Here is a 24,450-nt window from a genome sequence, read left to right as displayed (position 1 = left end):
GTGGTTTTCAGGTTCCCCCGGAACCAAAAAGGTGCCTCCTCAATATATGGGAACCAACTGACCTAATCACGCAGCACAAGACAGGGAAACCCTGGGGATCACGTTGGCAAAACGCAATATCGCACAACACTGGGGCGTGCCAGCAGCCCCCCAGCAGAGACGATGGTGTCAAGATATGGATAGCGCAATGGTGGCCGAAAAAGCAGTTTTTATACAAAGAGGGTGTCCCAAAAAGTGGAAACGGGTATGGGGTAAGTGGAATTCATTTCAGGGTAACATCTGTGCTCCTCCGGCAGCAGACTCGGATCCAGACTTGAGCAACTAACCCATTGGGTCTAGTAAGGAGGCATATCAATGGCAGAGATCGGTGATCCAGACGTTTTGATACATCTAAAATGTAAAATACGACAACTCTTGATACTGCATTACCTGTGTATGTGACCTGCAATGGAAGTAATACTGTAATAGACATTAGCCAATGTAACCAGCTTTTTTGGTATATTGTCCCTGTAAATGACAATAAAAAATAACATTAAAAAAAATTAAATAAAAAATGTTGATTTGAATGATTTTGTTAAAGGCCCTGTGGGAAGCAGGTCCAAGAGCTGGGTATATGCTATTTACAACAAAGTTTGGAAATTATCTCAAATTGAAGCTACTTCTAGATTAAGGGCTATTGATCAAGCTAATTTGGAAAAAGTGCTTGCTGTCATTGATAATAGCATTAATACTCTTTCTTCCAGGATTTACACACTAGATAATATTGTTTCATCTGTTGTGGATATTGCACAAGATGACATGTCTGTCTTATACCATGGTCAAAATCAATTGTGTTCTATAATGCAGTTTGCATGGACAAACATTGAAGGCTGGGAAAGTTCCCTGGGACTACTTGAATACATCATCTTTACTTTTGCCGTTATTTCTGACTGATAAACAGTTCATGTCCATGAAGGATGCTTCATATTCGCTATTGCATATTGAGAAGTTGAAACCTTTACCATTTTCTGTGGCCGAATCAAACTCAGCTGTGTGGCTTATTCATGGGTTAATCACACTACCTTTTCCATTGTTTAAGTTCAGTTCATGTATGAAACACTATGCCTTAGGCAGATATGAACCATTAGGTAGCGCTTTTCTCCATGAAGTTTGGTCACTACCATTCACATACAGGTGCCTGAGAGAGGGTAAAGAGGTTTATTTAAAAGGCGAGGAGTGCACTCCCACGCCTGATCACTCAGTTTGCGAGAATATACAATTGCATGGCGCGTGCAACTTTCACGCACCAAATTTAGCTTATATTTTAAAGGGAAATCCTGTGCCAGCTATTACACCAACTTTCACATTACTAGCGAAAGGTAGTAATTTGCTTTTAAATAATGAGGCGTATTGCGGGATGCTAGCAGGGATTCCATACATTGTAACTGACTCACACGTGTAGTCTGTTGTAAGAATGTGCTTTTCCCACCCCCGCATGGGAGACTCGATACATCTATCTGGCCTTCCAAACCAACCTTGAAAGGAGAGTTCAACTAGATGAGCAGAATAAGGGCTCTAGTGTCCCTAAAAGAAGTCGCCCCAACTTCATCTCGTGAAATATTTGTCCTTCACGTAACCAACACCCGTACAGAGGTGCATGCGCTTTTGAATCCTGATCTCCCACTTCATTTCGGTGCTCTGATTCACACTATATCAAATGTCTCGTCAACAACTAGCTTGGCGCATTTTTTCAAAGTTGTGGGCTCTGGCCTTGTGACCGCGTTCCAAACAATATTTGGTGTGATACCGGCATTTTTTCATTCTATTTTTTCCAGCGTCTTCGGCGGGCTTCCATTAATCCTCGCCTTGGCTGCTGGTGTGCTATTGTTGGTTTGCTTGCTCCGCAATGGCAATGGCTGCACGATTTTTATCACTTGACAGCCTTCCCCCGGCTGCTCCAACTTCGCAACCGTATGCTTGAATACTATGGAACACTACCTCCGGCCACTTTGAGTGAAGCCTATGGATTGTCCTTTCGGTTCTCGTACTTTACTTGCGTGCAACCCGTTTTCCATTGCCTAGATTGTTCATCTGAATGGGCCCTGGATTTAGGCCCGGCTCATGAGTTGGACTGTTCTGGTATCAGGATTATGGCCTTTGCGGCTGCGCATGGAATCCCAGGAAATTGGGATACGTGTGCAGCGGCCCATGACTTCCTGGCGCGAAGTTATCTTGAAGAACACGCAAGTTTGCCTCTGATGGTGCTAGAGGCTCCAGCTATCGAAGAACATGTATGTTCATTTACTTTATCAGACTGGATGGCTGAATCCTTTACTGACAATTACAATTACTTCCTCTTGGAGGCTGTTGCAACATACAGTGCCTATACATTGATGGATTAAATTGACAACCGTCCATCTTCAACACGTATTAACTCAAATTTTTTACTTTTTATTTTTGCTACAGACTGGGCTGTACACCGCCCCTGCTTGATCTTTTTTTTTTTTTTTCCCCACCTCACAATTTCTAACTTTTCACTACCAATTATCCGGTTTGGCAAAATATGAACTTGGTTCTGTCTCACTCGAACTTGAACTCTGCGTTCCTACACTGCTTACCTATTTTGCTCGTGGTCTGATCAAGGGGATAGTGTAGTGAAGACAGGGTTCTGCCTGCACACATTGCTATGTTAGCATAAGCGTTTTAGAAGTTAAACGCCATCTTGCCGCTTTTGCACACGACACTACACGTGGCTGTTATAATAAGTAAAACGGCTTGCTTGCTTTTTCTTCACAACGGTCTGTTTTTCACATCCCTAGACTTACACCGTGACCTTAGTCTGAACACTGTGTGCAGAAGCCTTCAAGGTCAAATAACAATGTATGCTGTTGAATTCAGGTTGATCGGCCCACGCTCTAGACACAACAAGCAGACAGCTGCAATTACAAACTCTGATGCCTTTAATATAGCATTGCATCCATTATACTAGCACTTGGAGAAAACCTTTCCAGACACACAGATCACTGCTGATCCTGTGATATGATTTACCTAAGCTGATCTTGGAGTTAAGGGATTTCCCATTCAAACCTACAGACCTTCTATTATTATAAAACTAGCTTCTATCAGGGGAGGGTGGAACACAAGGCACCATAAGACCCGTTTCCACTATCATTATAATAGGATTTCTCCCTTTGTGTTTTATGGAATTGTAACAATGCTGATGGTTTTATTTCTAATCATTTGTATGCTTATGTTAGCCAAAATACTGCATCTTAGAGAACGTAGGTAAAAATAAACATTTTAAACTTTCCGTGTCTCTGATTACTCATGTTGTGGACTTGTATGAGAATAAAGACGAAAGAGTGTTCTTGATTCACACCATTCACGAGAGTAACTTAAGTCGCTTGTTCTGGGTTGTCTAATCATTGGTAGCTTCGCTGTAGTACGGAGAACGAATGAGACACTGATACTAGTCGGATAGGGGTTCTGGGTACTGAGGTGAGTTTTTTGGTACACCACAATTCACTGAGGTTATGGTTTCCTGCGCACAGTTCTGTGCATGAGCAGAATCCCAGCAACAATATCTGGACCGTAATGTACCACAGGACTCCTGCAATATCACAAATTTAAAAAATACTTAACTCTCATTAACTCTCGTCAACTGCTAACTTTCAGTTCATCATGACTTTCATCCAGGACTGGATGAACTTCAACCACCTGAAGCTCAATCCCGACAAAACGGAATTGGTGTTGACGGGTGGTTGCTCCAGTCCATGGTCCTCCTCTTTCTGGCCCTCTTCTCTAGGTCCCCCACCCACGCCGGTCCCCTCTGTCAAAACTCTTGGATTCAAAATCAATAATCAACTCTCTCTCCATTCTCAAGTCAGTGCCGTCGTCTCTTCAGCCTTCCTCTCCCTCAGAACTATCCGGAAAGTTTCACGTTTCTTCTCTCCATCTGCCCTTATACTAATACTTCTGGCCATGGTGACGTCTCGCTTGGACTACGGCAATGCCATCTATCATGGCATGACTGCGTACCTCGTGAGACGCCTACAACTAGTTCAAAACCAGGCGGCTCGACTGGTTTTTAACTCACCCAGGTCACAACATATTACCCCCCTTCTCAGATCCCTCCATTGGCTCCCTGTTCGGCAACGCGTTCTTTTCAAGCTTGGCTGTACCATCTTTAAAGCCCGGTCTGGCACTGCCCCGGCTTTCATTAACACAGCCATTCAAGACTATATCCCCCCTAGAGAACTGCGCTCTACAACCCAGCAACTACTGGTGGTACCTCGCTTCAAACGGAAAAAATGGGGAGGTTCCAAATTCTCTACCACGGCCCCCGCCTTTTGGAACTCTCTCCCACTCCAACTGAGGTCTTGCTCCCAATATTCCTTATTCCGCAAAGACCTCAAAACATTTCTCTTTACTGAAGCCTTCGTATCCTAACCACCCTGTTCCCTCAGCTGTTATGCCCCTTGAGCAGTAGTAATTACATAGCGCCAAGAAACCGCCTGGTGTATGAGCGCTCTACAAATTCCTTAAACTCAAACTCAAACTCATTGGTTGAGGAAACATTTTTTTTTTCCTCGTCGGCCAATGGTGAATCACGGGACCTACTACAGTACCATGCGATCTCTGGAGAGTAAATCGACAACAGGCTTACCATGAACGTTTAAGTGAATAGTCTCAGTCCTTTGCTACCACAAACTGAAGATGCTCAAAAAGATATTCAAATAGCTCCCCACCAGCATTTGCAGAACGATCAACCAAGCCCTCATCACCAGCAAGCTGGACTACAGTAACACGCTATGCTGGAATCCACTCTCAAATGACCAGAAGACTCCAGACCATACAACACTCAGCGGCCAGGCTCACCCTCGCCCTCACTTTCAATCTCCCATCCCACAAGCCCATTACCCTGGACCTCGAGGAGCTCCACTGGCACCCAATACACAAACGAGCACTCAACTTCTCACGCACACATACTAAGCATCATTCAACACTGGCCCCAGGTACCTCAACAACGGTATAAACTTCAACAAAACTACCAGACACTTCCGCTCACCCAAACTCCTCCTTGCACATCCCCTCTCCCACATACGCAGAACCAGATCCAGCAGTCATGCCTTTGCATACATCATTACTAAAGCTCCTGCTTCAGCGTCAGTATACCCTCCCAGGTGACTTGGGCACTATATAAATACACATAATATCTTATTGGCCAGCAACAACCGCTGAAGAAAATGTTGTGACAGCTATTACAGCAGTCACGGACTCTGTCCCAGTGTCCTAAAAATGTTTCCCAAAAAAAAGCATAAGGAGGCATGGTAGGGACAACCTTGTGCTACCCCTTAACACTTGCCAACCACGAAACCTCAAAATGCATCTCTAAACTATAGAAACACTTAACTACCAATTAACACTAAAGACTCCTTCCTATCTCTATTCAATTTAAGAGACATAACATTACAAAAACTATATATAAACGTAAATATATGTTTATATACATGCACACACATTAACCAAATAGTATAAAAGTACAAAATGGGACCCTCGAGGTATTCCTCCGCCATGCAAAAACTGATGAATTTATTTGTGATGTACTGTATGTGATGTAATGATAGCATATCTCCTGAGAAGCACCAATATGCTGTTATTAACACACAAAGAAATGTGTACATACAGTTTTGTACGCTGAAATTTCCAGAAGCAAAAATATCACATTAAAGTACTTTTGCAATGTTTTTTGCTCCCAGGGGAAAACATGCATGTGAAAAAATACTTCAACATGCAGCTCCATCAATTTTCTGAGGATTTTTACTCCCTTTCCCACACAAAAGCACATTTATTCCAGGAGTACCCGCAAATATTTGCCAGTTTTGTGGCTGTCAACTAACTTCTGCAGATGAGCCCAACATGGGACAACAAGAAACAAATCCCTTTCAAACCAACAGAAATGCCTGAATGGTAAATTATAATTACAATACAAATGCACACCATTCATAAATCTGTCAATAAGGAATGTAAATTCTCTACCACAGATTTTGCATGCGAAGCCAGTAATAACCAAATTGTATCAGTGTCTTGACAGATAAATCAAGATCAAATATGTGCCCTCCCTTAACATTAAGTACCTCTACTTAAGCTCGACACTGAAAGGTCATCTCACCACCAAGGCACCATTAGGCAAGGTGTCAGACCTCAATCCTTGTGCTCAATTTGAGAGGTCACTTACACATTGTGGGGGGAAAAAAGAGATGAAAGCCACGTTTTGAGACTAATGAGACTATAGGCTGATGGCTGAACAAAAAGGCGAGAAAACTCTGGAACACTCTCAGGGGATCAGGAGAAAAGCACAGAAAATGATGAAGAAGGGCATTATTTACCCAAGTCCCATCAACAACACTGACCCATAAGTTAGCGAAACCAGACAATAGAGAAAGGGTTTGCACCTTTTGCCCAGAAATGGTAACAACTTTGACAAGTTTTCCCATAGAAGGGAATGCATGATTTTTGATCACAGTAATAAGTGTTAAAAAATTTACTTTAACAATCTCACCACGAGAAGCCATTTTTTGTCCACATTCAGGGTAAACAAATATATATGTTCATTAAGTCCTGAAACATTTGGTTTGAAAGGAAGGGAATTCCTACCAACCCAGACAGTAACCATAAGTGTACTGCATCTAAGGGTGCAGGGTAGCTCTGAGAGATACTGGCCCTGTTGTAGACTATTTTGAGCTGGAAAATAAGGCCAGTCTTTCTTCAACTTATGAAATGCTGAGGTAGAATTTATTAACTGTAGCAAACCAGAAAACAAAAGGTTTCAAAGTGAGTTTCTGTTACCTTTGTGCTGCAGTTTTCACTGCTGACATCTGCGAATTTGCATGGTGAAAACGTCTACCGTGAAGTATTGTTCCTTGTGATACAGACATATTTTGGGTATTGTCACTGTGAATATAAAGAAAAACGATAAGTTGATAGACATCATTAGCAATAAAACCAATAAAAATGTATAAAACGCCATTTCCCAATAAAGGATAATAAAGCTATAGGTGTATATAATGATCTCACTATGTTTTTTTTTTTACAGAGAACAATAACATGTATATTGTGTATGACAGCTAATCCGGTCTCATTCAACTGAAAGCTTAAAACTTGCAGGATCATGCACACTTCCATTACACATGGTTTAACTTGGGTAGGAGACTGGCTCTTCATATAGTGGGCCAAAATGAGGTGCATTGTGTAAAGAGTCCACACAAACCCCAATTGGCTGACAGAGGCAAAAATGACAACCCAAATGCTCTATTGTGGTAGTGTGGGTGAGCAGCTAGGCCCACCAGAGGGTAGTGCTGAGCACTTATTACGCACACAAAGTCAGTAAGGGAGACACACTCAAAGAAATCCAACACCAATTTATAAAAATACCACAGATTTTTATATGAATTTAGACACCAAGATTATCGGAATTGGGTAAGTACTTTTTATTTAAGAAATTGTTTCAGGTTTCAAAAAGTCCACACAATTTCTGGAACGGTAATGTTATCCTATGGGCGGGGTGTGCGGGGGGGGGGGGGGGGGAACTATAGGGCCTTCGTGCACTTGTCAGCAACTTACAGGATCCTTCTGCTGGACTTAAGTGGAGTATGGGGTCACACCAAAAGGTCACTTTGGGAGGCTCTGGGGAATACTGATGCAGAGGTGTGTTTCGGCGATGAGTGCCCCGTTCACTTCAATGGTGAACAGCTCGATCAGAAAAAGGCTTCAAGCTGGAGCTGGAAGACCAGTCCGGGTAAACTCACAGGGGAGTTTGGTCCTTGAGATGCTCGGGCACGTAGGACACTGTTGGTCCGCTTCTCCTTTGGCTGTGGGGCTCGGGTGCAGTGGTGCGTTTAGGTGTCTGATCTGTGCAGTAGGAAACACTGGTAGTTGTTTGGCACTTTGAGGTGTCAGGTGGCGGTAGGCCGAGGCTCTCTCTAAGTATGGTTTTGAAGAAGAGGGGCGGGCAAACGTGCCAGCTGTGCCACTCTCAATGCAAGTCTCGTTGTCACTGTAGTCCCTCGACGTACAGGTCGGTCTTCCTAGGTGTCGGTGTCCGGACAGGACACAATAAGCCATGGTTGCTGCAAGGATTAGGTACGCCAACTTTGCGGCTCCGGTCACTCCTGGCATCTCCACACTTGAAGGAAGGACGGATCTGACCTGTGGGAGCATGGCAACCTCTTCCTGGGCAGCTTCAACATCTGTAGTCCCAGTAAGCGGCATGAAGATGTATCAGACCCTGCTTCTTTGGGCCCTGCGACGGCAGGGGATTAGGTCCTCCACTCCGGGGGAGTTCTCTGGCGATATGCGTTGCACTGGCAGTCCTCCTGGTTTCCTGGAGTCTGTAAAGCGGCAGGACGAGTTGGTTTCTCCACAATGATCGAGAGCAGCTGGCAGGTTGGCGCAAAGTCAGTCATTGCTCCTCTGTCCTCGGGTCAGCATTCTTCTTTTGTCCACTTCTTTGCGTCAGTCAAATCTGATGTTCTGGAATCGGGGTGACACCTAAATACTGTATTTAGGGGCATTACAGGGAGTGTCCGGTAGTAGCCAATGGCCTGCCTACCTACCTTAAGGGCGACTACAACCTCTCTATATAACCCTAATCCAGAAGACCTAAATACACCAAAAACCAAGATGGACATTTCCTAGTCATGTTCACTTCAGGTAGCACACCCTAGGGGAGGTACTAACTTGAGTGTAAACAAACCTTTTGACTAGCTATTTGTGCCACCTTTGTAGGGGTGACTTACAAATATTACATGTAGGATATGTGCAAAGTTGCGTTTATTTTTTAGAGCACCTTGTCACACAGCCTGCAGAGGCAGTCTGCCAGAGTGTTGGTGCTGGGTCCCTTAGAGTGGCACAAGATATGCTGCAGCTCCTAGGCGGCCTCTTTAGTACCTATGCCCTAGGTACCACTTACTAAGGGCTTACAGGTATGCTAAAGGTCTGGCCAATTGGGTATCAGTTACCTTATTTTGGAGGAAAGACCCCCGGCACTAGGTACCAGGTTAGCAGGAACCCAGCACATAACAGTTAAAGGCAATAAGTGGGGGGGCGTGGGGGGAGGGGGACTACTGCAACAAAAGCCCAGTTAACTAAAACGTGTTACATATATCAGCTCATGGCTCTGTATAATAAACTTTTTTGCTGTAGAGATCCAGGATATCAGTGGCACTAGCAGTACTACAAAAAAGACTTAAGGAATGTAAGGCTCATTCAAAACATGGAAGCAGCATAAAAACATCACTTTTCCATTGAAGTACAAATATGATGGGAAACCAACTTTGCTATGGAGAGAACAGGAATACAAACCTTGCACACTGCATATCTACCCATACCAACACTAGCCTGAACAAAACAAAAAAAACAAATCCCACTCAACCCTACATAGTCATACAGGGGCGGCTGCCTCGGAACAGGCATGGTTGGGCGGGGGGAGTGGGGGTTCTGGATTAAGAAGAAAAAAACGTACCTTTAACGCCAGTCTGCCGCATGCCTCTGAATCAGATCTGTGACTGGGGGTGAATGTTTTGCCAATGTGCAACATTCCGTCCATCATCTTGTGTGTTTTGCTGTTCGCCCTATGTGGGAAGGGTATGCCCAGACGTGGGTCCCGTGCTCACTACGCCACTGGAGTTAAGCTATCCTGGCTGAATCGGGGTGAAACCCCGAAACCGGTCCTAGGATGCTTGATTCCGGTCCAGGGAAGACTAGGCTTGGCAGTTCGGGCTGGACTGTTCCCATGAGGCACAGGGTCAAGACTGATTTGCATATGGCCATGTCTGAACTGGGGTGGAATGGTGAGCAAAACAACGATGGATTAAACCCAGATCTGTGACTTGGGTGAATGTTTTGCCAATGTGCAACATTCCGTCCATCATCTTGTGTGTTTTGCTGTTCGCCCTATGTGGGAAGGGTATGCCCAGACGTGGGTCCCGTGCTCACTACGCCACTGGAGCCAAGCTATCCTGGCTGAAGAGGGGTGAAACCCTGAAACCGGTCCTAGGATGCTTGATTCCGGTCCAGGGAAGACAAGGCTTGGCAGTTCGGGCTGGACTGTTCCCATGAGGCACAGGGTCAAGACTGATTTGCATATGGCCATGTCTGAACTGGGGTGGTGTGGTGAGCAAAATAACGATGGATTAAACCCAGATCTGTGACTGGGGGTGAATGTTTTGCCAATGTGCAACATTCCGTCCATCATCTTGTGTGTTTTGCTGTCAGATCTGCTGCAAGCACTGGAAGCATCCAGGCTACCGGACTCTCCCAGTCAATCATGAGAGTGAGCTGCTCAGTGTCCTGATTGGTCTGAGCGGTCTGTTTGGCTGCTCGGGAAGTGCCTGGGAGGCTAGATATGTTCTCCACAAGGCTGTGCAACACTGTCCCATGAAGAACATGCTAAGTGCGCATGACGATTAGGTCGGCCCTTATGTGCACTCCTCACTGTGCTCTGGCGTCACAGAGCCCAGCCCCGACTCAGAGTGGCACACAGAAAAATAATATAATAACGTCCTGCCCCAGTCACCCTCCCCCTCTTCGTTCATGCTGTCTCTCACCCTCCCCCTCCTCTTTTCCCTCCTTCATTCGCTGTCTACTTACCCTGCTCCCACCCCCCCTCTCCCCTGAATCTCTCCTCTTGCCTGCTTTTTCCCTTACGCATATGTCCTTATTGTTTGTCTCGACTTAACATGTAACTATGTAGCTATGCTCTAATAACTATGTAACCTTTGTAACGATGTAACCTGCAACTATGGTCTGATAATCATGTAAAGCGCTCTGATACCTCCGGGTCTAGCTAGCGCTATATAAAACCTTTCAAATAAAATGTTCTTTTATGCACTGCTGAAATAGCAGTGGGGCGACGCTTCTCTGCCTTAGCATACAACGCCAACCAACTGAATATTTTCACGATCTTCTTTAGTCATCATAGAAGACTAAACTGACCTTTGAGACACTGCCACATTGGTTACCCCTCTCGCAGATCATGTCACGTTCATCCTGCAATCCTATCTCTAATTGTTTTCACTAACCTCATAATACAAGGAGGCAAACGACCACTTACAATCCAAAATGGTTACTTCGCTATGGGAATAATCTTGCAGCTTGAAGAATTTTCATTATTTACATGCTGTGCATTATTTATTATTCCACCATCTACTGTTTGGGACCGGAATTGTGTTTTAGGTCTCAGCTTTTTGACGGCGTGCATGCGCTGTCTTGAGAGAGACATGCTGTACCTACTGTTGTGGGGTTCATTTAGCCCACAGGCTTGCCATTTGCTGGCTCCCACGTGGCTCTGTTATTCCTTCTCCCCATTGCGGCAGGAATGCGTCATGCCTCTGTGACTTTTCCCCTCCCCAAGAGCAAGGAAAAAGTACTGGAAAGATACGCAGCGGCCACTTTATAACATTTGTTTCAGGAATACTTTTTAAAATCTCTGTACGAGGCCCCAGGGCTTACTCAGCCCCAGCACACGGCTTTGTTTTTTTCGCCAGCTCTTCTCACATGTTTTAGAAGGCTTGCAACAATGTCAAATATCACAAGCAGGAGAAAGCTATGTAGCGGAGCTTGAGGAGGTTTTCACCAAGGTGAAACACGTTTTTCAAAAGTGCTTTTTAATTTATCCCACTAAGTACAGGATCGTCTCTCATTCCTGCCCAGTGGCCATTTCATCACATTTGTCAAGGGCCTACTTTTTTATATTTCTGTACGACGCCCCTGGACTTGCTCAGCCCCGGCATGCGGCTTTGTTACTTTCGCCGCTTCTTCACACAGGTTTTAAAATACTCGCAACCATGTCACATAATAAATATCAAGAGCAGGACAAAGCTCTGTAGGGGAGCTTGAGGATGTTTCCACCGAGGTAAAACCTGGTTTTCAGAAGGGCTTTTGAATTTATCCCAGTAAATGCACTGCATCGTCTCTCATTCCTGCATGTTAAGCTCTGCCTGGACCTCAGAGATATCAGTTATTCATTTCCTTTTGTTCCCGTCTCCCGGTCTCTCTTGATGTTCTCCTGTCTCTCCCCTACCTTCTCGCTTTCCTGAACTTTACTTACATCCCATTTTCACCCCGGTTGCTTGTCCGGCTTAGTCTTATCTTCTGTCCCTTTTACCTTTAATACCTCTACTGATCTCTTTCGTTTTTCTGTCCCGCGTAATGCTCTAAACCCCCAGCTCTGCTTCCTCTTGGTCTTCCTCACTTTCTTGGCCTCAGAATTGTACCAGCATGCATCTTCTCCTTTTAGTTCTGAAACTGTCCCCTCTTCTGCATCTAATCTACACCTTTCAATTCCAGACGTACTCCAACCCTATATAAGTCTCCCAAATGACAGTCTGGAGCTTCTATGTCTCTAAAGCCATCCTCTCGTCCAGAGATTTACATTTAGAAACCACTGATCTTGGCGTGTTGGTTTCATTGGATACACTGAAGTGATCCAGGAAGGACTACAACTCCCAGAATTGATTGGGCTGTAACTCATAGCCTAAGCTCTATTCAAGATAGGAAGATGGGCATCGGTGATATGTTCTGCTTATTTTAATCTGATCTTTCTTTGCTTTGTTTCTTTGTATGTACACGCTGCTCCTCAGTTCTCCTATATACAGCATGTGGACTACTTTTTTTGGTTGTTAAAGTTATGCTGTGCAAAAATGCAATTAAATATGTGCAGTACAAACCATCACAAGGAAACAACGAGCTTGAAATGATCGGAAGGGTGTCTTGAAAGAAAGCCTCAAAGCAGAGTTCTGTATTGCTTCTTAACATAAATTTCGCCTGCCCAATTACAAAACATATTGTAAGCAAGGGAGCCTGAATTCACCCTGCGCCCCATAGCAGGGTGGTCTGCACCCACAGACTCAAGCAGAGCCGCATTATGAAGTGGGGAATCAGTTCTGAACGCCCTCTACCAAGACCACCCTTCACGGATTAAAGCTTTGACCACACACATGACAGATAGCACACTGGCTCACGAAACAGGCAGTTTCACATGATTTTACTAGTGCTGTATTTTGCACTGTAATAACCCTGCTCTGTCACCTGTCCTTCACGTGTGTAGTATGTGTGCTGCGTGGAGAAATGAAGACTATCAAGTCGACTCTCGGTGGCTCGTAAATGCGGATGTGACCATACTTAAACACTTTTGTGTGGGATAACAGATGGTTTTCGTTCAGTCAAAATGAATATTTTAACTTTCATCCTCCTAAATCTACATCCACCCCAATGCAATTTAATGGGGAAATTAAATTCCCAGGCTCTATGCCACAAGAGAATCCACATAAATACACACCCCACCATGCTACATAATTCCACTCAACATAATTTCACTCAAGGTCACAGTTCCACGCCACACAATTCAACTCCACAAAATTCCACTCCACACCACATCATTCCACACCAAACCACATAATTCAACTACACAACACAATTCCACTACACACCACATATATACATTCACAACACATAATTCCATTCCACTACATGCGACTGGACGACACACAATACCACTCCACATAATTACACTCCATAAAACACAATTCCACTCCATATAATTTCAGTACACTTGATACCATATGATTTCTATCCACATAGTTCCACTGCACACCATGCCACATAATTCCACTACACAACTCTACATCACACAATTCTCCACCACACAACTCCAAAACAAACAATTCCAATCCAACCCACATAATTTCAATCTACACCACATACATCCACACCACAACACATGGCTAAGACATTGACAATGCCAATAGCTCTTGAATTGCTAAGACCTATTGGCTTTGCCAATGCGGGTTTCTTTTTGTTGTGGGCGTCTGGTACCCAGTCATTCCTTAAATTACGTCACATGTACACCCTGAAAGCCACTGCTGTGGTCCCTATCTTCAGATTTTTTTCTCTTATTGGGCAACTTGCTCATATGTATGGCTTCCACCTCTCATACCCTTTACTTCTATCTCTCTTTTTTGCTAATACAACTTATTCAGAGGAAATGGGAAGGGCCAATGTGTATCCCAAAAACTTCAAGCTGGAAAAGTACTTCTCAGGTAACCATTTTGTTTTACAGCATTAATCTTTACTGGATTCATAGGCTTTGTACTCATTTTGTAGCAATATTATTTTCCTTTTATAGGCTTTATTGGCCAATGTGTGTATATGTAAACAGGTGATTTAGCACCCTCTGCCTCACCTGTGCTTCCTTGTTAGTTTGGATGCGTTGAATAGGTGTGCAGAGAAGACCAAGTGGCCACCTGCAAATGTCATTTAAAGACATGTTAGTAATGTAGGTGAGTGTAGCTCCCTTTTTCCTTGTAGAGTGTGATGTGGCTTGTGGCTTTTCTCCCAATGTCACTCCTTCTCTTCTGTAGCATGTCGGGATTTTCTTGACCATCCATCTAGCAAGAGTTCCTTTAGTAAATGGGGGCCCTTGCTTACTCAAAATAAGAACATGACAAATTGCCCATCCCTCCCCCTGATTGGTTTTGTTTTGTGTAATGCATAACTGCCCTTCTAACAATCTGTGTCTCAGCTTGTGGTTTAACCTGCTGGAAAAACTCAGTTAAGTGTACGGCTTGGTTAAATAGTGGTGATACCAAGTTTGGCATAATTTGTGGGTTTGTTCTAATTACGACTCTGTCCTTGTGTATTTGTAGATAAGGCTCCTTTCTCACAAGAACCTGCAGTCCACTAACTCTCAGTAGAGACTTGATAAAAATTAAGCGGGCTGTTTTAAGTGTCAGGTATTTGAGTCCCACTTTATGCATGAGCTCAAAAGCCACTTCATAAGCTCTGTCAGCACCAGGTTGAGGTTTCACAGAGCTCCTGGAGCTGATTTCTGGGTGCAATTCACTTTTCTACCTCCAGGAAACTCGATAACTGGTATACTGAAGAAACCTCTACCTATTAATCCATTTTTATATTGCACTAGGACGACAAATAAATCTTCAGTGTAGGGTAGGAAAGGTTTGTTATCTAGTAGGTATGTGAGTAGCTGTAGTGTTTCGTGTCCAGCTTTTACTAAGCCCTTTCCTGTAGCACCAGCATATGAATCTGCTCCTAATCACAGTGTATCACTTCTTCGTAGTCGGTCATTGCATTGTTTAAGGACCTCCACAGGTATAAACGGTGGACTCAGGGGAACAAACTCTAGAACCGTAAGAGCCATGCTGCTAGGCTCAGGGTATCGAATAGTGGATGGTATACCTGACACTCTTATATTCTCAAAAAGTGTTGATGTGCTGTTTCATAACCCTGTCTTGTGCAATCTTCACCAGATCTGCATGGCCCACTAAGGTGCTATAATGATTAGAGTCATATGTGTCTGTTAGTTTTTCTGTAGCATCAGTGGTAGCAACTGGATTGGGGGAAAGTGCTGGCAAATGTCCCTTATTCTCTCCACCAACTCTTGCTATAGCTTTCCCTCGTGTAAGGCGTTTGTATGCTTAGCCGATCTGTCTGTGTTCTGCAGTGCTGGTAGGTGTATAGTAAGTAGCGAAAAGTTTCTTACCTGTCGGTGTAGTTTTGCAGCTTGAAGATCTTTCTGGATTCACTATGCTGTGCATTATTCCGCTATCTTGTGGTTGGGTCCGGATTCGTAGTCTTTTCTTTGTTTTTTTTTTTTTTTTTTGTAGCCCAGGTGGGCGTCGACGTCCACCATTTGGTGCACCTCCCGTGACGTCGTCGTGCTTCCTGCGGAAGTCCCACCTTTGGGGCGCCATCTTCGGGTTCTTTTTTCCCTGTTTTTTTTTTTTTTTTTTTAACCCTCGGCGATTGATTAATCCTTTTGTCCATATTTCTGTACGTTTCCACTTCTTTGATCCTATCCATTTCACCCCCTCTTCCTCCAGCCTCATCTTCCTGGCGGAGGTGGGTGGGTTCGCTAGTGAATCCAGAAAGATCTTCAAGCTGCAAAACTACACCGACAGGTAAGAAACTTTTCGTTTTGCAGCGTGAATCTTTCTGGATTCACTATGCTGTGCATAGACTTTGTAGCGGTTTTCCTATTTTTGTGGTGGCTGGGTGGAAGATGATCGCTGGTCGTTGAAAATGTGTTGTAGCACCTTCTGTCCGACCTGTGCTTCCTTATTCATTTGAATGTCCACGCAGTAGTGCTTTGTGAACGTGTGCACAGATGCCCAAGTTGCTGCGAGACAAATGTCTTGGATGGGCGTGTTTGCCAGGAAGGCAACTGTGGCCCCCTTCTTCCTTGTGGAGTGAGCTTGGGGCCCCTCCGTTAGCTCCTGTCCAGCCTGTTTGTGACAGAATTGAATAGTGAGGGCAATCCACCTAGCGATGGTGCCCTTGGTCACTGGTCTACCCATGAAGCTAGTAGCAAAGGACACAAACAGCTGCTTCGACTTCCTGAGTTCCTTGGTTCTTTCAATGTAGTGCATCACCGCTCTTCTGGCATCGAGGGTGTGCAGGGCCTTTTCTGCGTTTGTAGTCGGGTTTTGGAAGAAACTCGGTATCTGGATACTCTGATTCATGTGGAACGCCGACACTACCTTGGGCATGAAGTGTGGGTCCGTCCTCAGGACTACCCTGTCTTTGTGAATTTGAATGTAGGGCTCCTGTAGCGTTAGTGCTTGGAGCTCGCTCACCCTGCGTAGTGAGGTTATGGCCACTAGAAAGGCAGTTTTCATCGTCAACATTTGTAGAGTGGCCTTGTGAATGGGTTCAAACGGCGCCTTCATGAGCTCCGTCAGAACCACGTTTAAATTCCATGCCGGTGGCGGCAACCTTTTCGGGGGTGCCATTCTTTTGGCTCCCTCCATGAATCTCTTCACCACCTGCGAGGTGAAGAAACTTCCACCCTTCTCACCTCTGGTGTAGGCAACGATCGCTGCTAGGTGTACCCTTAGGGAGCTCGAGCAGAGGTTACTCTTTAGAAGGTGTGTGAGGTACCTCAGCACCGTTGAGTCTCTTGTCATTCTGTTTTGCAGGCCCTTTTTCCTGCACCACACCGTGAATCTCTTCCACTTTGCGCTGTAGCACTTTCTTGTAGTAGGTTTCCTTGCCTCCCGTAGCACTTGCATAGTGCTCTGAGGTAACCTTAGGTGTGCGAACTCTAGGTCTTCAGGAGCCATGCTGCTAGGTTGAGTGTCTCTGGCTCTGGGTGCAGGACCTCCCCGTTTTGCATTGAGAGCAGGTCTTTTCTCCTCTCTAACCTGTACGGATTGCCTTGCGCCATTTCTTGAATCTGTGAGAACCATGTCTGCCTCGCCCACTGTGGAGCCACCAGGATCAGAGTCATGTTGCTGGTTCTGCACTTGTCGAGCACTCTGTGCAACAGGGGTATCGGTGGAAAGGCGTAGGCAAATGTCCTCCACCAGCTTATCCATAGGGCATTTCCCTTGGATTGCTGACCTGGTTGCCTGGACGCGAAGCTTTGGCATTTTGCATTGTGGCGTGTTGCAAATAGGTCTATTGTGGGAGTCCCCCATCTCTGGAAGATTTTCTCCGTTTCCTGGCCATTGAGCTCCCACTCGTGCGATGCTGAGGTCTGTCTGCTCAGCCAGTCTGCCTCCACATTGTCCTTCCCTGGTAGGTGAATTGCCAGTAGATCTATCTTGAGAGGTATGGCCCATCTCCAAATCTCCTGAGCTAGGGATGAGAGGGGAAACGACTGTGTCCCCCCTTGTTTGTTGATGTAGAACATCGCCGTGGTGTTGTCTGTCTGTACCAACACCCTCTGGCCGAACAGGTGTCTCTGGAATGCCTTCAGGGCTAACAGTATCGTTTTCAACTCGAGGTAGTTGATGTGGCGGACCGCGTCTGCTGGAGCCCATAGACCCCTCACTCTGAGGTTGTCCATGTGCGCTCCCCATCCCTTCTGCGATGCGTCCGTGGTAATGGTCATTGTTGGGCTTGGTGGTGTCAGGCTTCTCCCCGTTGTTATGTTGTCTCTGTTCCACCAAGTTATCTCCTCCTGCACTGCGTGCGTAACAACCACTAGATCCTCCCAACTTCCGTTTGCTTGTGACCATTGCTGTTGCAGCCATTCCTGGAATGGTCTCATGTGCAGGCGTACATTCGGCACCAGCTGGATACAGGACGCCATCATCCCCATCATCTTGCTCACCGCCCTCACTGTCAGAGCTCGCCCCTTCTGGTAGAGCTGCGTCTCCTTCAGTAGAGCATCTGTCCTCCTGTCGCTGGGCACTACTGTACTGTTGAGGGAGTTGATCTTTGCCCCCAGGAAAATCTTTACCTGTTCCGGTTCCAGCGATGATTTTCCCCAGTGGATGGAAAATCCCAGATTTGTGAGGGTGTCTGTTACGCGTTTTGCGTGCCTCTCGCACTTCTCGCGTGAGTTTGCCTTGACCAGCCAGTCGTCCAAGTAGGGGTATACGTGTATTCCCTGCTTTCGTAGGTGTGCCGCTACCGCCGACAGGCATTTTGTAAAGACCCTTGGCGCTGATTTTAATCCGAAGGCCAGGGTTGTGAACTGGTAGTGTTCCTGTTCGATGTTGAATCTTAGAAGGCCCTTGTGCCTTCTGTTTATTGGGATGTGAAGGTAGGCATCCTTGAGGTCCACGGTGACCATGAAGTCCCCTTCTCTTATCTGTGGCAGTACCTCCTGCAGTGAAGTCATTTTGAACCTTTGCGTTCTGATGAACTTGTTTAGGTAACGGAGGTCCAGTATGGGTCTGAGGTCTCCGTCTACCTTCGGAACCACGAAGTAGTTTGAGTAGACCCCTTTGTTGCGTTCCCTGAACGGCACTGTCTCTATGGCTCCCTTTCGTAGGAGTTTCCGCGTTTCTTCTCTGAGTATTGCCAGTTCTTGGGCCGATCTCTGTCTTCCCTTCGGCTTCCTGTTTGGAGGTCTTTTCTCCAAGTCTACGCAGTATCCGTACTGCACGATGTTCCGTATCCACTTGTCTGTGGTTATACGCCGCCACTCCTGAAGGTAGAACCTCAGCCTTCCGCCTACTGGTGACGTATGCTCGTAGGCTCCTGAATCTTCTCTTCCCCCTGATGACACTTTTTTGCGCCTCACCCTTGGGGACCTTACGAGGGTAGGCGTCTTCTTGCGTGCTGAGTCACTTCGAGGAGGGCTGATCGCCCCCTCTCCTCCTTTGGCCACGTCCGTTCCCTCTCCCGCGAAAGGACTGGCCCCGAGGTTGATATTGCCAGCTTTGCTTCTGCTGACTTTGTCCGTGACCTTCGCCCTGCTGACCTTGTTGGAACGCCTGGTGCGACGTCCCCTGTTGGCTTCCACCCCTACCGTAGGGTCTCCTCGAGGGATTTCCTCGTCTCATTCCCCTCAGCTGTAGGGCCCCCATGGACCTCGCTGTCTCGTTTTCCTTCTTGAGCTGGGTGAGCTTTTCGTCCACCGTTGCTCCGAACAGTGTCTCTCCGTTGAAGGGGGTGCCAAGGATGTTGTTCTGCACTTCCGGTTTGAATCCCGAGATTCTTAGCCATGCATGCCTCCTCTCTGTGACCCCTATGGCCATGAGTCTTGCTGAAGTCTCTGCCCCATCCAACGCCGTCTTTATACAGGAGTTGGCGATGTTCTTGCCTTCATCCACCAGGTGAGAGGCTCTCTGGCGGTATTCTTCGGGGAGGTGCTTTACTAGCTCCCCCATCTCATCCCAGTGTTGGTATTGGTGTCTATTGAGGAGTGCATTCGAATTCGCCATGCGCCAGTGCATTGCGGCGTTCCTCTCGACCTTTCTGCCTGTGAGGTCGATCCTCCTGCTCTCTTGATCCGGAGGTGGGCCCGAAGTTGCTGGAACGTTGGCCCTTCTCCTGGCCGTGGAGGCTATGATGGAGTCTGCGGTGACGCTACCCTTGATGTAAGGTGGGTCCAGGGAGGAGTGCTTATATTTCTTCTCTGTCCTGGGCGTGATCGACCGGCAGGTGGCAGGCTCCTTGAAGGCTTCTCTCCCCTGGTTCATCACGCTTTGTAGCATGGGGAGGAACTGACTCCTAGTCTGGATGGGAAGCAGTGTTTCGACGAGAAAATCGGCTTTCGGCCTCTCCTCGTCGAGTTTGACGCCGAAGGCCATTGCTGCGCTCTTCACCACCATATTGTACACCCCGATGTCGTCGGGTGGCGAAGGCCTCGAGGGGTACGTGTCCACGGCCTCCTCCGGGTTTTCGGTGTCGAGATCGTGCCATTCGACGTCGTTGCTGGTAGATGCCGCCGATTCGTAGAACGACTGTTGGTCTTCTTCCTCGGCTTCTTCCTCATAATAGGGCTCCTCTTCTTCCTCGAGATCCCTTGTCAGCCCTTCGGCGTCGAACTCGTCTTCGACCTCGACGACGTCCGCCGATGAAACCGTTGGAATCTTGAATTCCTTCATCCTGGCGTCGAACTCCTTCTTCCTTTGAAGGATGTTCTCCATTTCGGCCTCGAGCCGCCTCTTCTTTTTCTCCATTTCGGAGATGCTTTCGGCGTCGACCGCGGGTCTTTTCGATGAAACTTGCGTCGACGTCGAACGTTCTTTCTGCGTCGATCGGCCAGTTTCATGGGATGATTTCGACGACCCTTGCCTTTCGGCGTCTTTCTGCACCAGGGAGTCCTTTTGTAAGGATCCGCTGGGCCTTTTGTCCGAAGTTCCCCCTTTGGACGTCGAAGTTTTCGGCGCCGGGGCTCCCTTCGTGGACCCTGACTCAGTTTTTCTCGAGTCACCCTCGTGTTTTCGAGGTGTTTTTTGATTTGCGCTCGACGATTCTCTTACCTCGTCTTCTTTTTTCTTGTCGGTCTCTACGACCGTGAAGTTTTCGGCTGTCTCGGCGACGTTGTCCTCGTCGTCCGTGTCGAGGCCCAGCTCGTAGAGTGTCGGGGGTTTCCCTTTGCCATCCTTGTTGGCGTTGGCTCTTCTCTGCCTCTCTCTCACCCTGAGTGTCTTCGGCGCGAAGGCTGAGCAGGCGTTGCAGTCGATACTCTGGTGATCCACCGGTAGGCAGAGGTTGCAGACCGGATGCTGGTCTTTCTGCGCGAACTTGTGGTGGCAGTTTGGGCAGAACTTGAATGGCGTCTTGTCCATTTCGCTCAGGGTCTCTGAGCGTGCATTCTCCAAGGCTGTCGAAGAAAAAGGTTCGCTGGTCCTCTTTCTTCGCGCTCCTGATGAAATCTGTTCTATTCCTGATGTCTTCTCTTGATTCTATCGATGAAACTCGCTTTTCTTCCTTCTTCCTCCGAGTGAATTTCTGGAGCTTCCCGATGACGATCCAGACCCAACGGCGGAAAAAAGAATCTGAAGATGGCGCCCCAAAGGTGGGACTTCCGCAGGAAGCACGACGACGTCACGGGAGGTGCACCAAATGGTGGACGTCGACGCCCACCTGGGCTACAAAAAAAAAAAAAAGAAAAAAACAAAGAAAAGACTACGAATCCGGACCCAACCACAAGATCGCGGAATAATGCACAGCATAGTGAATCCAGAAAGATTCACGCTGCAAAACTTTATCTTTCTTTGAACAACCCACTTCCAAAAGTACTGTACTAGTTTGAGGTTTTGTCACCCAGCGTTTGCTGAGGTAGAACATGGTGGTCATAGTGTCTGTCTGGATCTGGATTGTTCTTCCCCCACAGGATGTGTTTGGAAGGCCTTTAGAGCTAAGAGGACAGTTTTTAATTATAAAACATGTATAAGTTCACCACCACCTCTTGGCTCCATAGCCCCCTGAAATTTCACATCCCTATGTGGGCCCACACCATGTGGGGAATACATCTGTTGTGATGGTTTCAGAAGGAGGTGGTAGCTTGAACAGTCTGCTCACAGTAATAATGTTTGTAGCCCACCATTGTATCGCCTAGTATACTCAGTCTGTGACAATATCTGGATCCTCCCCCATTCTGGTTGCTTTTGACTATTGCTGAAGTAGCCACATGTGAAGCACATGTGAAGCACAACATGAGTTATTAGGGTTAGGCAAGATGCTGTCATACCTATCATTTTGCCCACTGTTCTCACTGTTAAACGTTGACCCTTCTGGTAGAGGCGAGCTTGCTCTGTCTGTGCCTGGACTTTCTGTTACAGGGAAGTCCTTGGCTTCCAAGGAATTCAGTCCCGCTTCTAGGAAAGTCTTCTCGCAGGAATTGAGGAGGGTTTCTCCAAATTCAGGTAGAAGCCCAGTTTGTAAACTGTCCTTATCACAGGTTCCTGGGATTGTTTGAACAATTTCACCTTTATAAGCCAATCTTCTCAATATGGGTAAAAATGTGCTTCCTTTCTCTAGAGGACTGCCACTACCAGACAGTTTGCCACTGTGAAATCCCTTAGGACTGACTTTATCCCAAAAGGAAGGACCTGAACTGCTACCGCACTTTATCCACAATGAATTACAGGAACTCCTGTGTCCACTGTTCATTTGTATGTACAGGTAGGTGCTGTTGAGGTCCATTGTCAACATATAACCCCCTTTTTCCAAGCATGGAATGACCTCCTGCAGTGTTATCATTGTGAATCTTGGTCTTGAAAAACTTGCCTTTACATCTAGAACGGGTCGAAGTGTCTAGACCAGTTTTAGTACGAGGATCTAAACCGCATAGACTCATTGTATTCCTTTTTTTACGGTAACGGTTCTAATGCTTTTTTCTTTTAATTAAAAAGTTGTTGACCTCTTGTCGTTGACGCAGCTGTTCTTCTTGGCTACATCTTTGCTCGTGGTTTGATTGTTGGGTGTTTACCAGTTTTATGCAGTATTGGATTAACTTCAATATCCATTTGTTAGATGTGATTTTTCTCCATTCCTTAGTAGAGGTTCTGACCCTCAAGTGGTTCCTCTTCCTCTGGCTCTCCCCAAAAGGTGAGTCTCGCTGGGTATCCAGAATGCCACTGTGATGGTGCCCAACTTGGTGGCATGAAGGAGGCCTGTGATGTTGACTGGTGTGACCCTTCTCCTCAAAAGGTGTAGCTGCCTCCAAAGAGTGCTTTGAACTGCAAAGCCCCCATTGACTTTGTCTCGTCATTTTTCATGTGCTGCAATCATCAACTGTATTGCCAGACAGGTTCTCTTTGGGGAAAGCCGTATTTGTTACTGAGGCTTGCATCTCCTACTTAAACCCACAAAGTCTTAGCTGTTCATGTTTTCTCATAGTTATAGCCCCACACTGATGTCTGCTCGCAGTGTCCGCTGATTCGAGTAAAGACCTTAAGCAGGTTTTGGCCATATTTTTAACTTTCTGAATTAGTGTCTTCGCCCTCATTTTGCATTCGTCTTGCAAATACTGCCAGGTGTCTTCAACCCAATGAAGATGGGAAAACTGATTAGCAGTGTTTGCAATGCACCACTATGTCGCCGCTGATCTCTCTATTTTCCACTCGCTTGCTGCCCTTGTCAGGAGGGGGCCCAGAGACAGTTGATGAGTTAGCTGTCTTCCATGCTTTTGTGACTATCAGGGGGAACGCAACCTCACTGCCCTTGATGTAAGCTGGGTCTTGGGGAAGAGTGCCTCTAATCCCTACCCTTGGTATTACTGCCTTGCTGAAGCTAGTTCTCCGAAGGCCTTCCCATGCCTGATCTAGGAAAAACAGTTCTTCTTCTGGGAAGGTAGAAACGTTTTTAGAATAAAACATGATTATGTCTATTCCTTCTACAGCTAAACCCCGGTAGTGTCCACTACCCTCTTTATTAAGGCATTCTATACTGTAATGATGTTAGGGGATGAAGAATGGGTTGTGGTGAGTTTCTGAGCAGATCGTGCAATTCTTCCACAGTTTCTCCACCCTAGAGAGATCCCTGATCCATTTGGCCTCCCTTTATCTCAGTCTCTTCTTCATACTCGACTACTTCTTCCTGGGGCTCCAGTTTATTAGGGTCCTGTTCACTGGCCTTTTTACTCAATGGTGTTCGAGAATTTCAGTGTGTTTTCACTGAGTTGGGGAACTCCCTCTTCCTCCTTTTCAGGGCCTCCAGTTTAGCCTCACAGCCCCATTTCTTCCTTTCAATGGAAAAGGCCTTTTGTTTGACGTTGCGTCGAGCTTTGCAGGATTTCTCTTGAGTGTTGAAACCCCTTCTTCCTTGGAGGGTCCTACTCCCTCCCACACTCTTGACCCCCTTTTGCGGCTGAGGCTGGTCCCGAGGGCTTTCCTCCGATGGTGCCTTTTGTTGTCGACATTTGGCTCTTTCAATTGTTGTCTCCCTTCTATTGCTGACGCTTTTGGCAATAAGGCTGTTTTGCAGGCTTTGAGTGCAAAAACTTCAGCTCCGTCTCAGTGTACCCTTGGTGGGTTACCTGGTGTTTCTTGGTGTGCATCTTGGCCAGTGACCTTTGCAGTGTTTTCTCTGTCTCAGTGTTAACAATTTCCTTCGGTGTAGGAGCCTTCCCCTTGTGCCAGTTCAGTTTCTTCTGGGTCGTTGGACAAACAGTTCATTGGATGAACGCCGTTTGAGCTGGGATTAGTGCATAAAGCGATGTGCCCACCTCAGCTTCTCTGATCCGGATCTGCGGTGGAACCGAGTGTG

At 46.4% G+C, this 24,450-nt stretch overlaps 1 protein-coding gene across 2 annotated transcripts in view; it reads right to left on the bottom strand.

Moving 5' to 3' along the window:
- The window catches only part of SENP6 (SUMO specific peptidase 6), a 755,486-nt gene that overhangs the window by 555,644 nt on the left and 175,392 nt on the right, over window positions 1-24,450 (bottom strand). For both annotated transcript variants that reach the window (XM_085610971.1, XM_085610972.1), the window contains one exon: window positions 6,829-6,933. In XM_085610971.1, the coding sequence (XP_085467097.1) occupies window positions 6,829-6,933 (105 nt within the window). The remainder of the gene's footprint in view (window positions 1-6,828; window positions 6,934-24,450) is intronic.

Source organism: Triturus cristatus, chromosome 6 (assembly GCF_964204655.1).
Source record: "Triturus cristatus chromosome 6, aTriCri1.1, whole genome shotgun sequence".
NCBI lineage: Eukaryota > Metazoa > Chordata > Amphibia > Caudata > Salamandridae > Triturus > Triturus cristatus.
The sequence above is the reverse complement of the archived record's forward strand: the minus strand, read 5'-3'. Positions and strand labels throughout refer to the sequence as shown.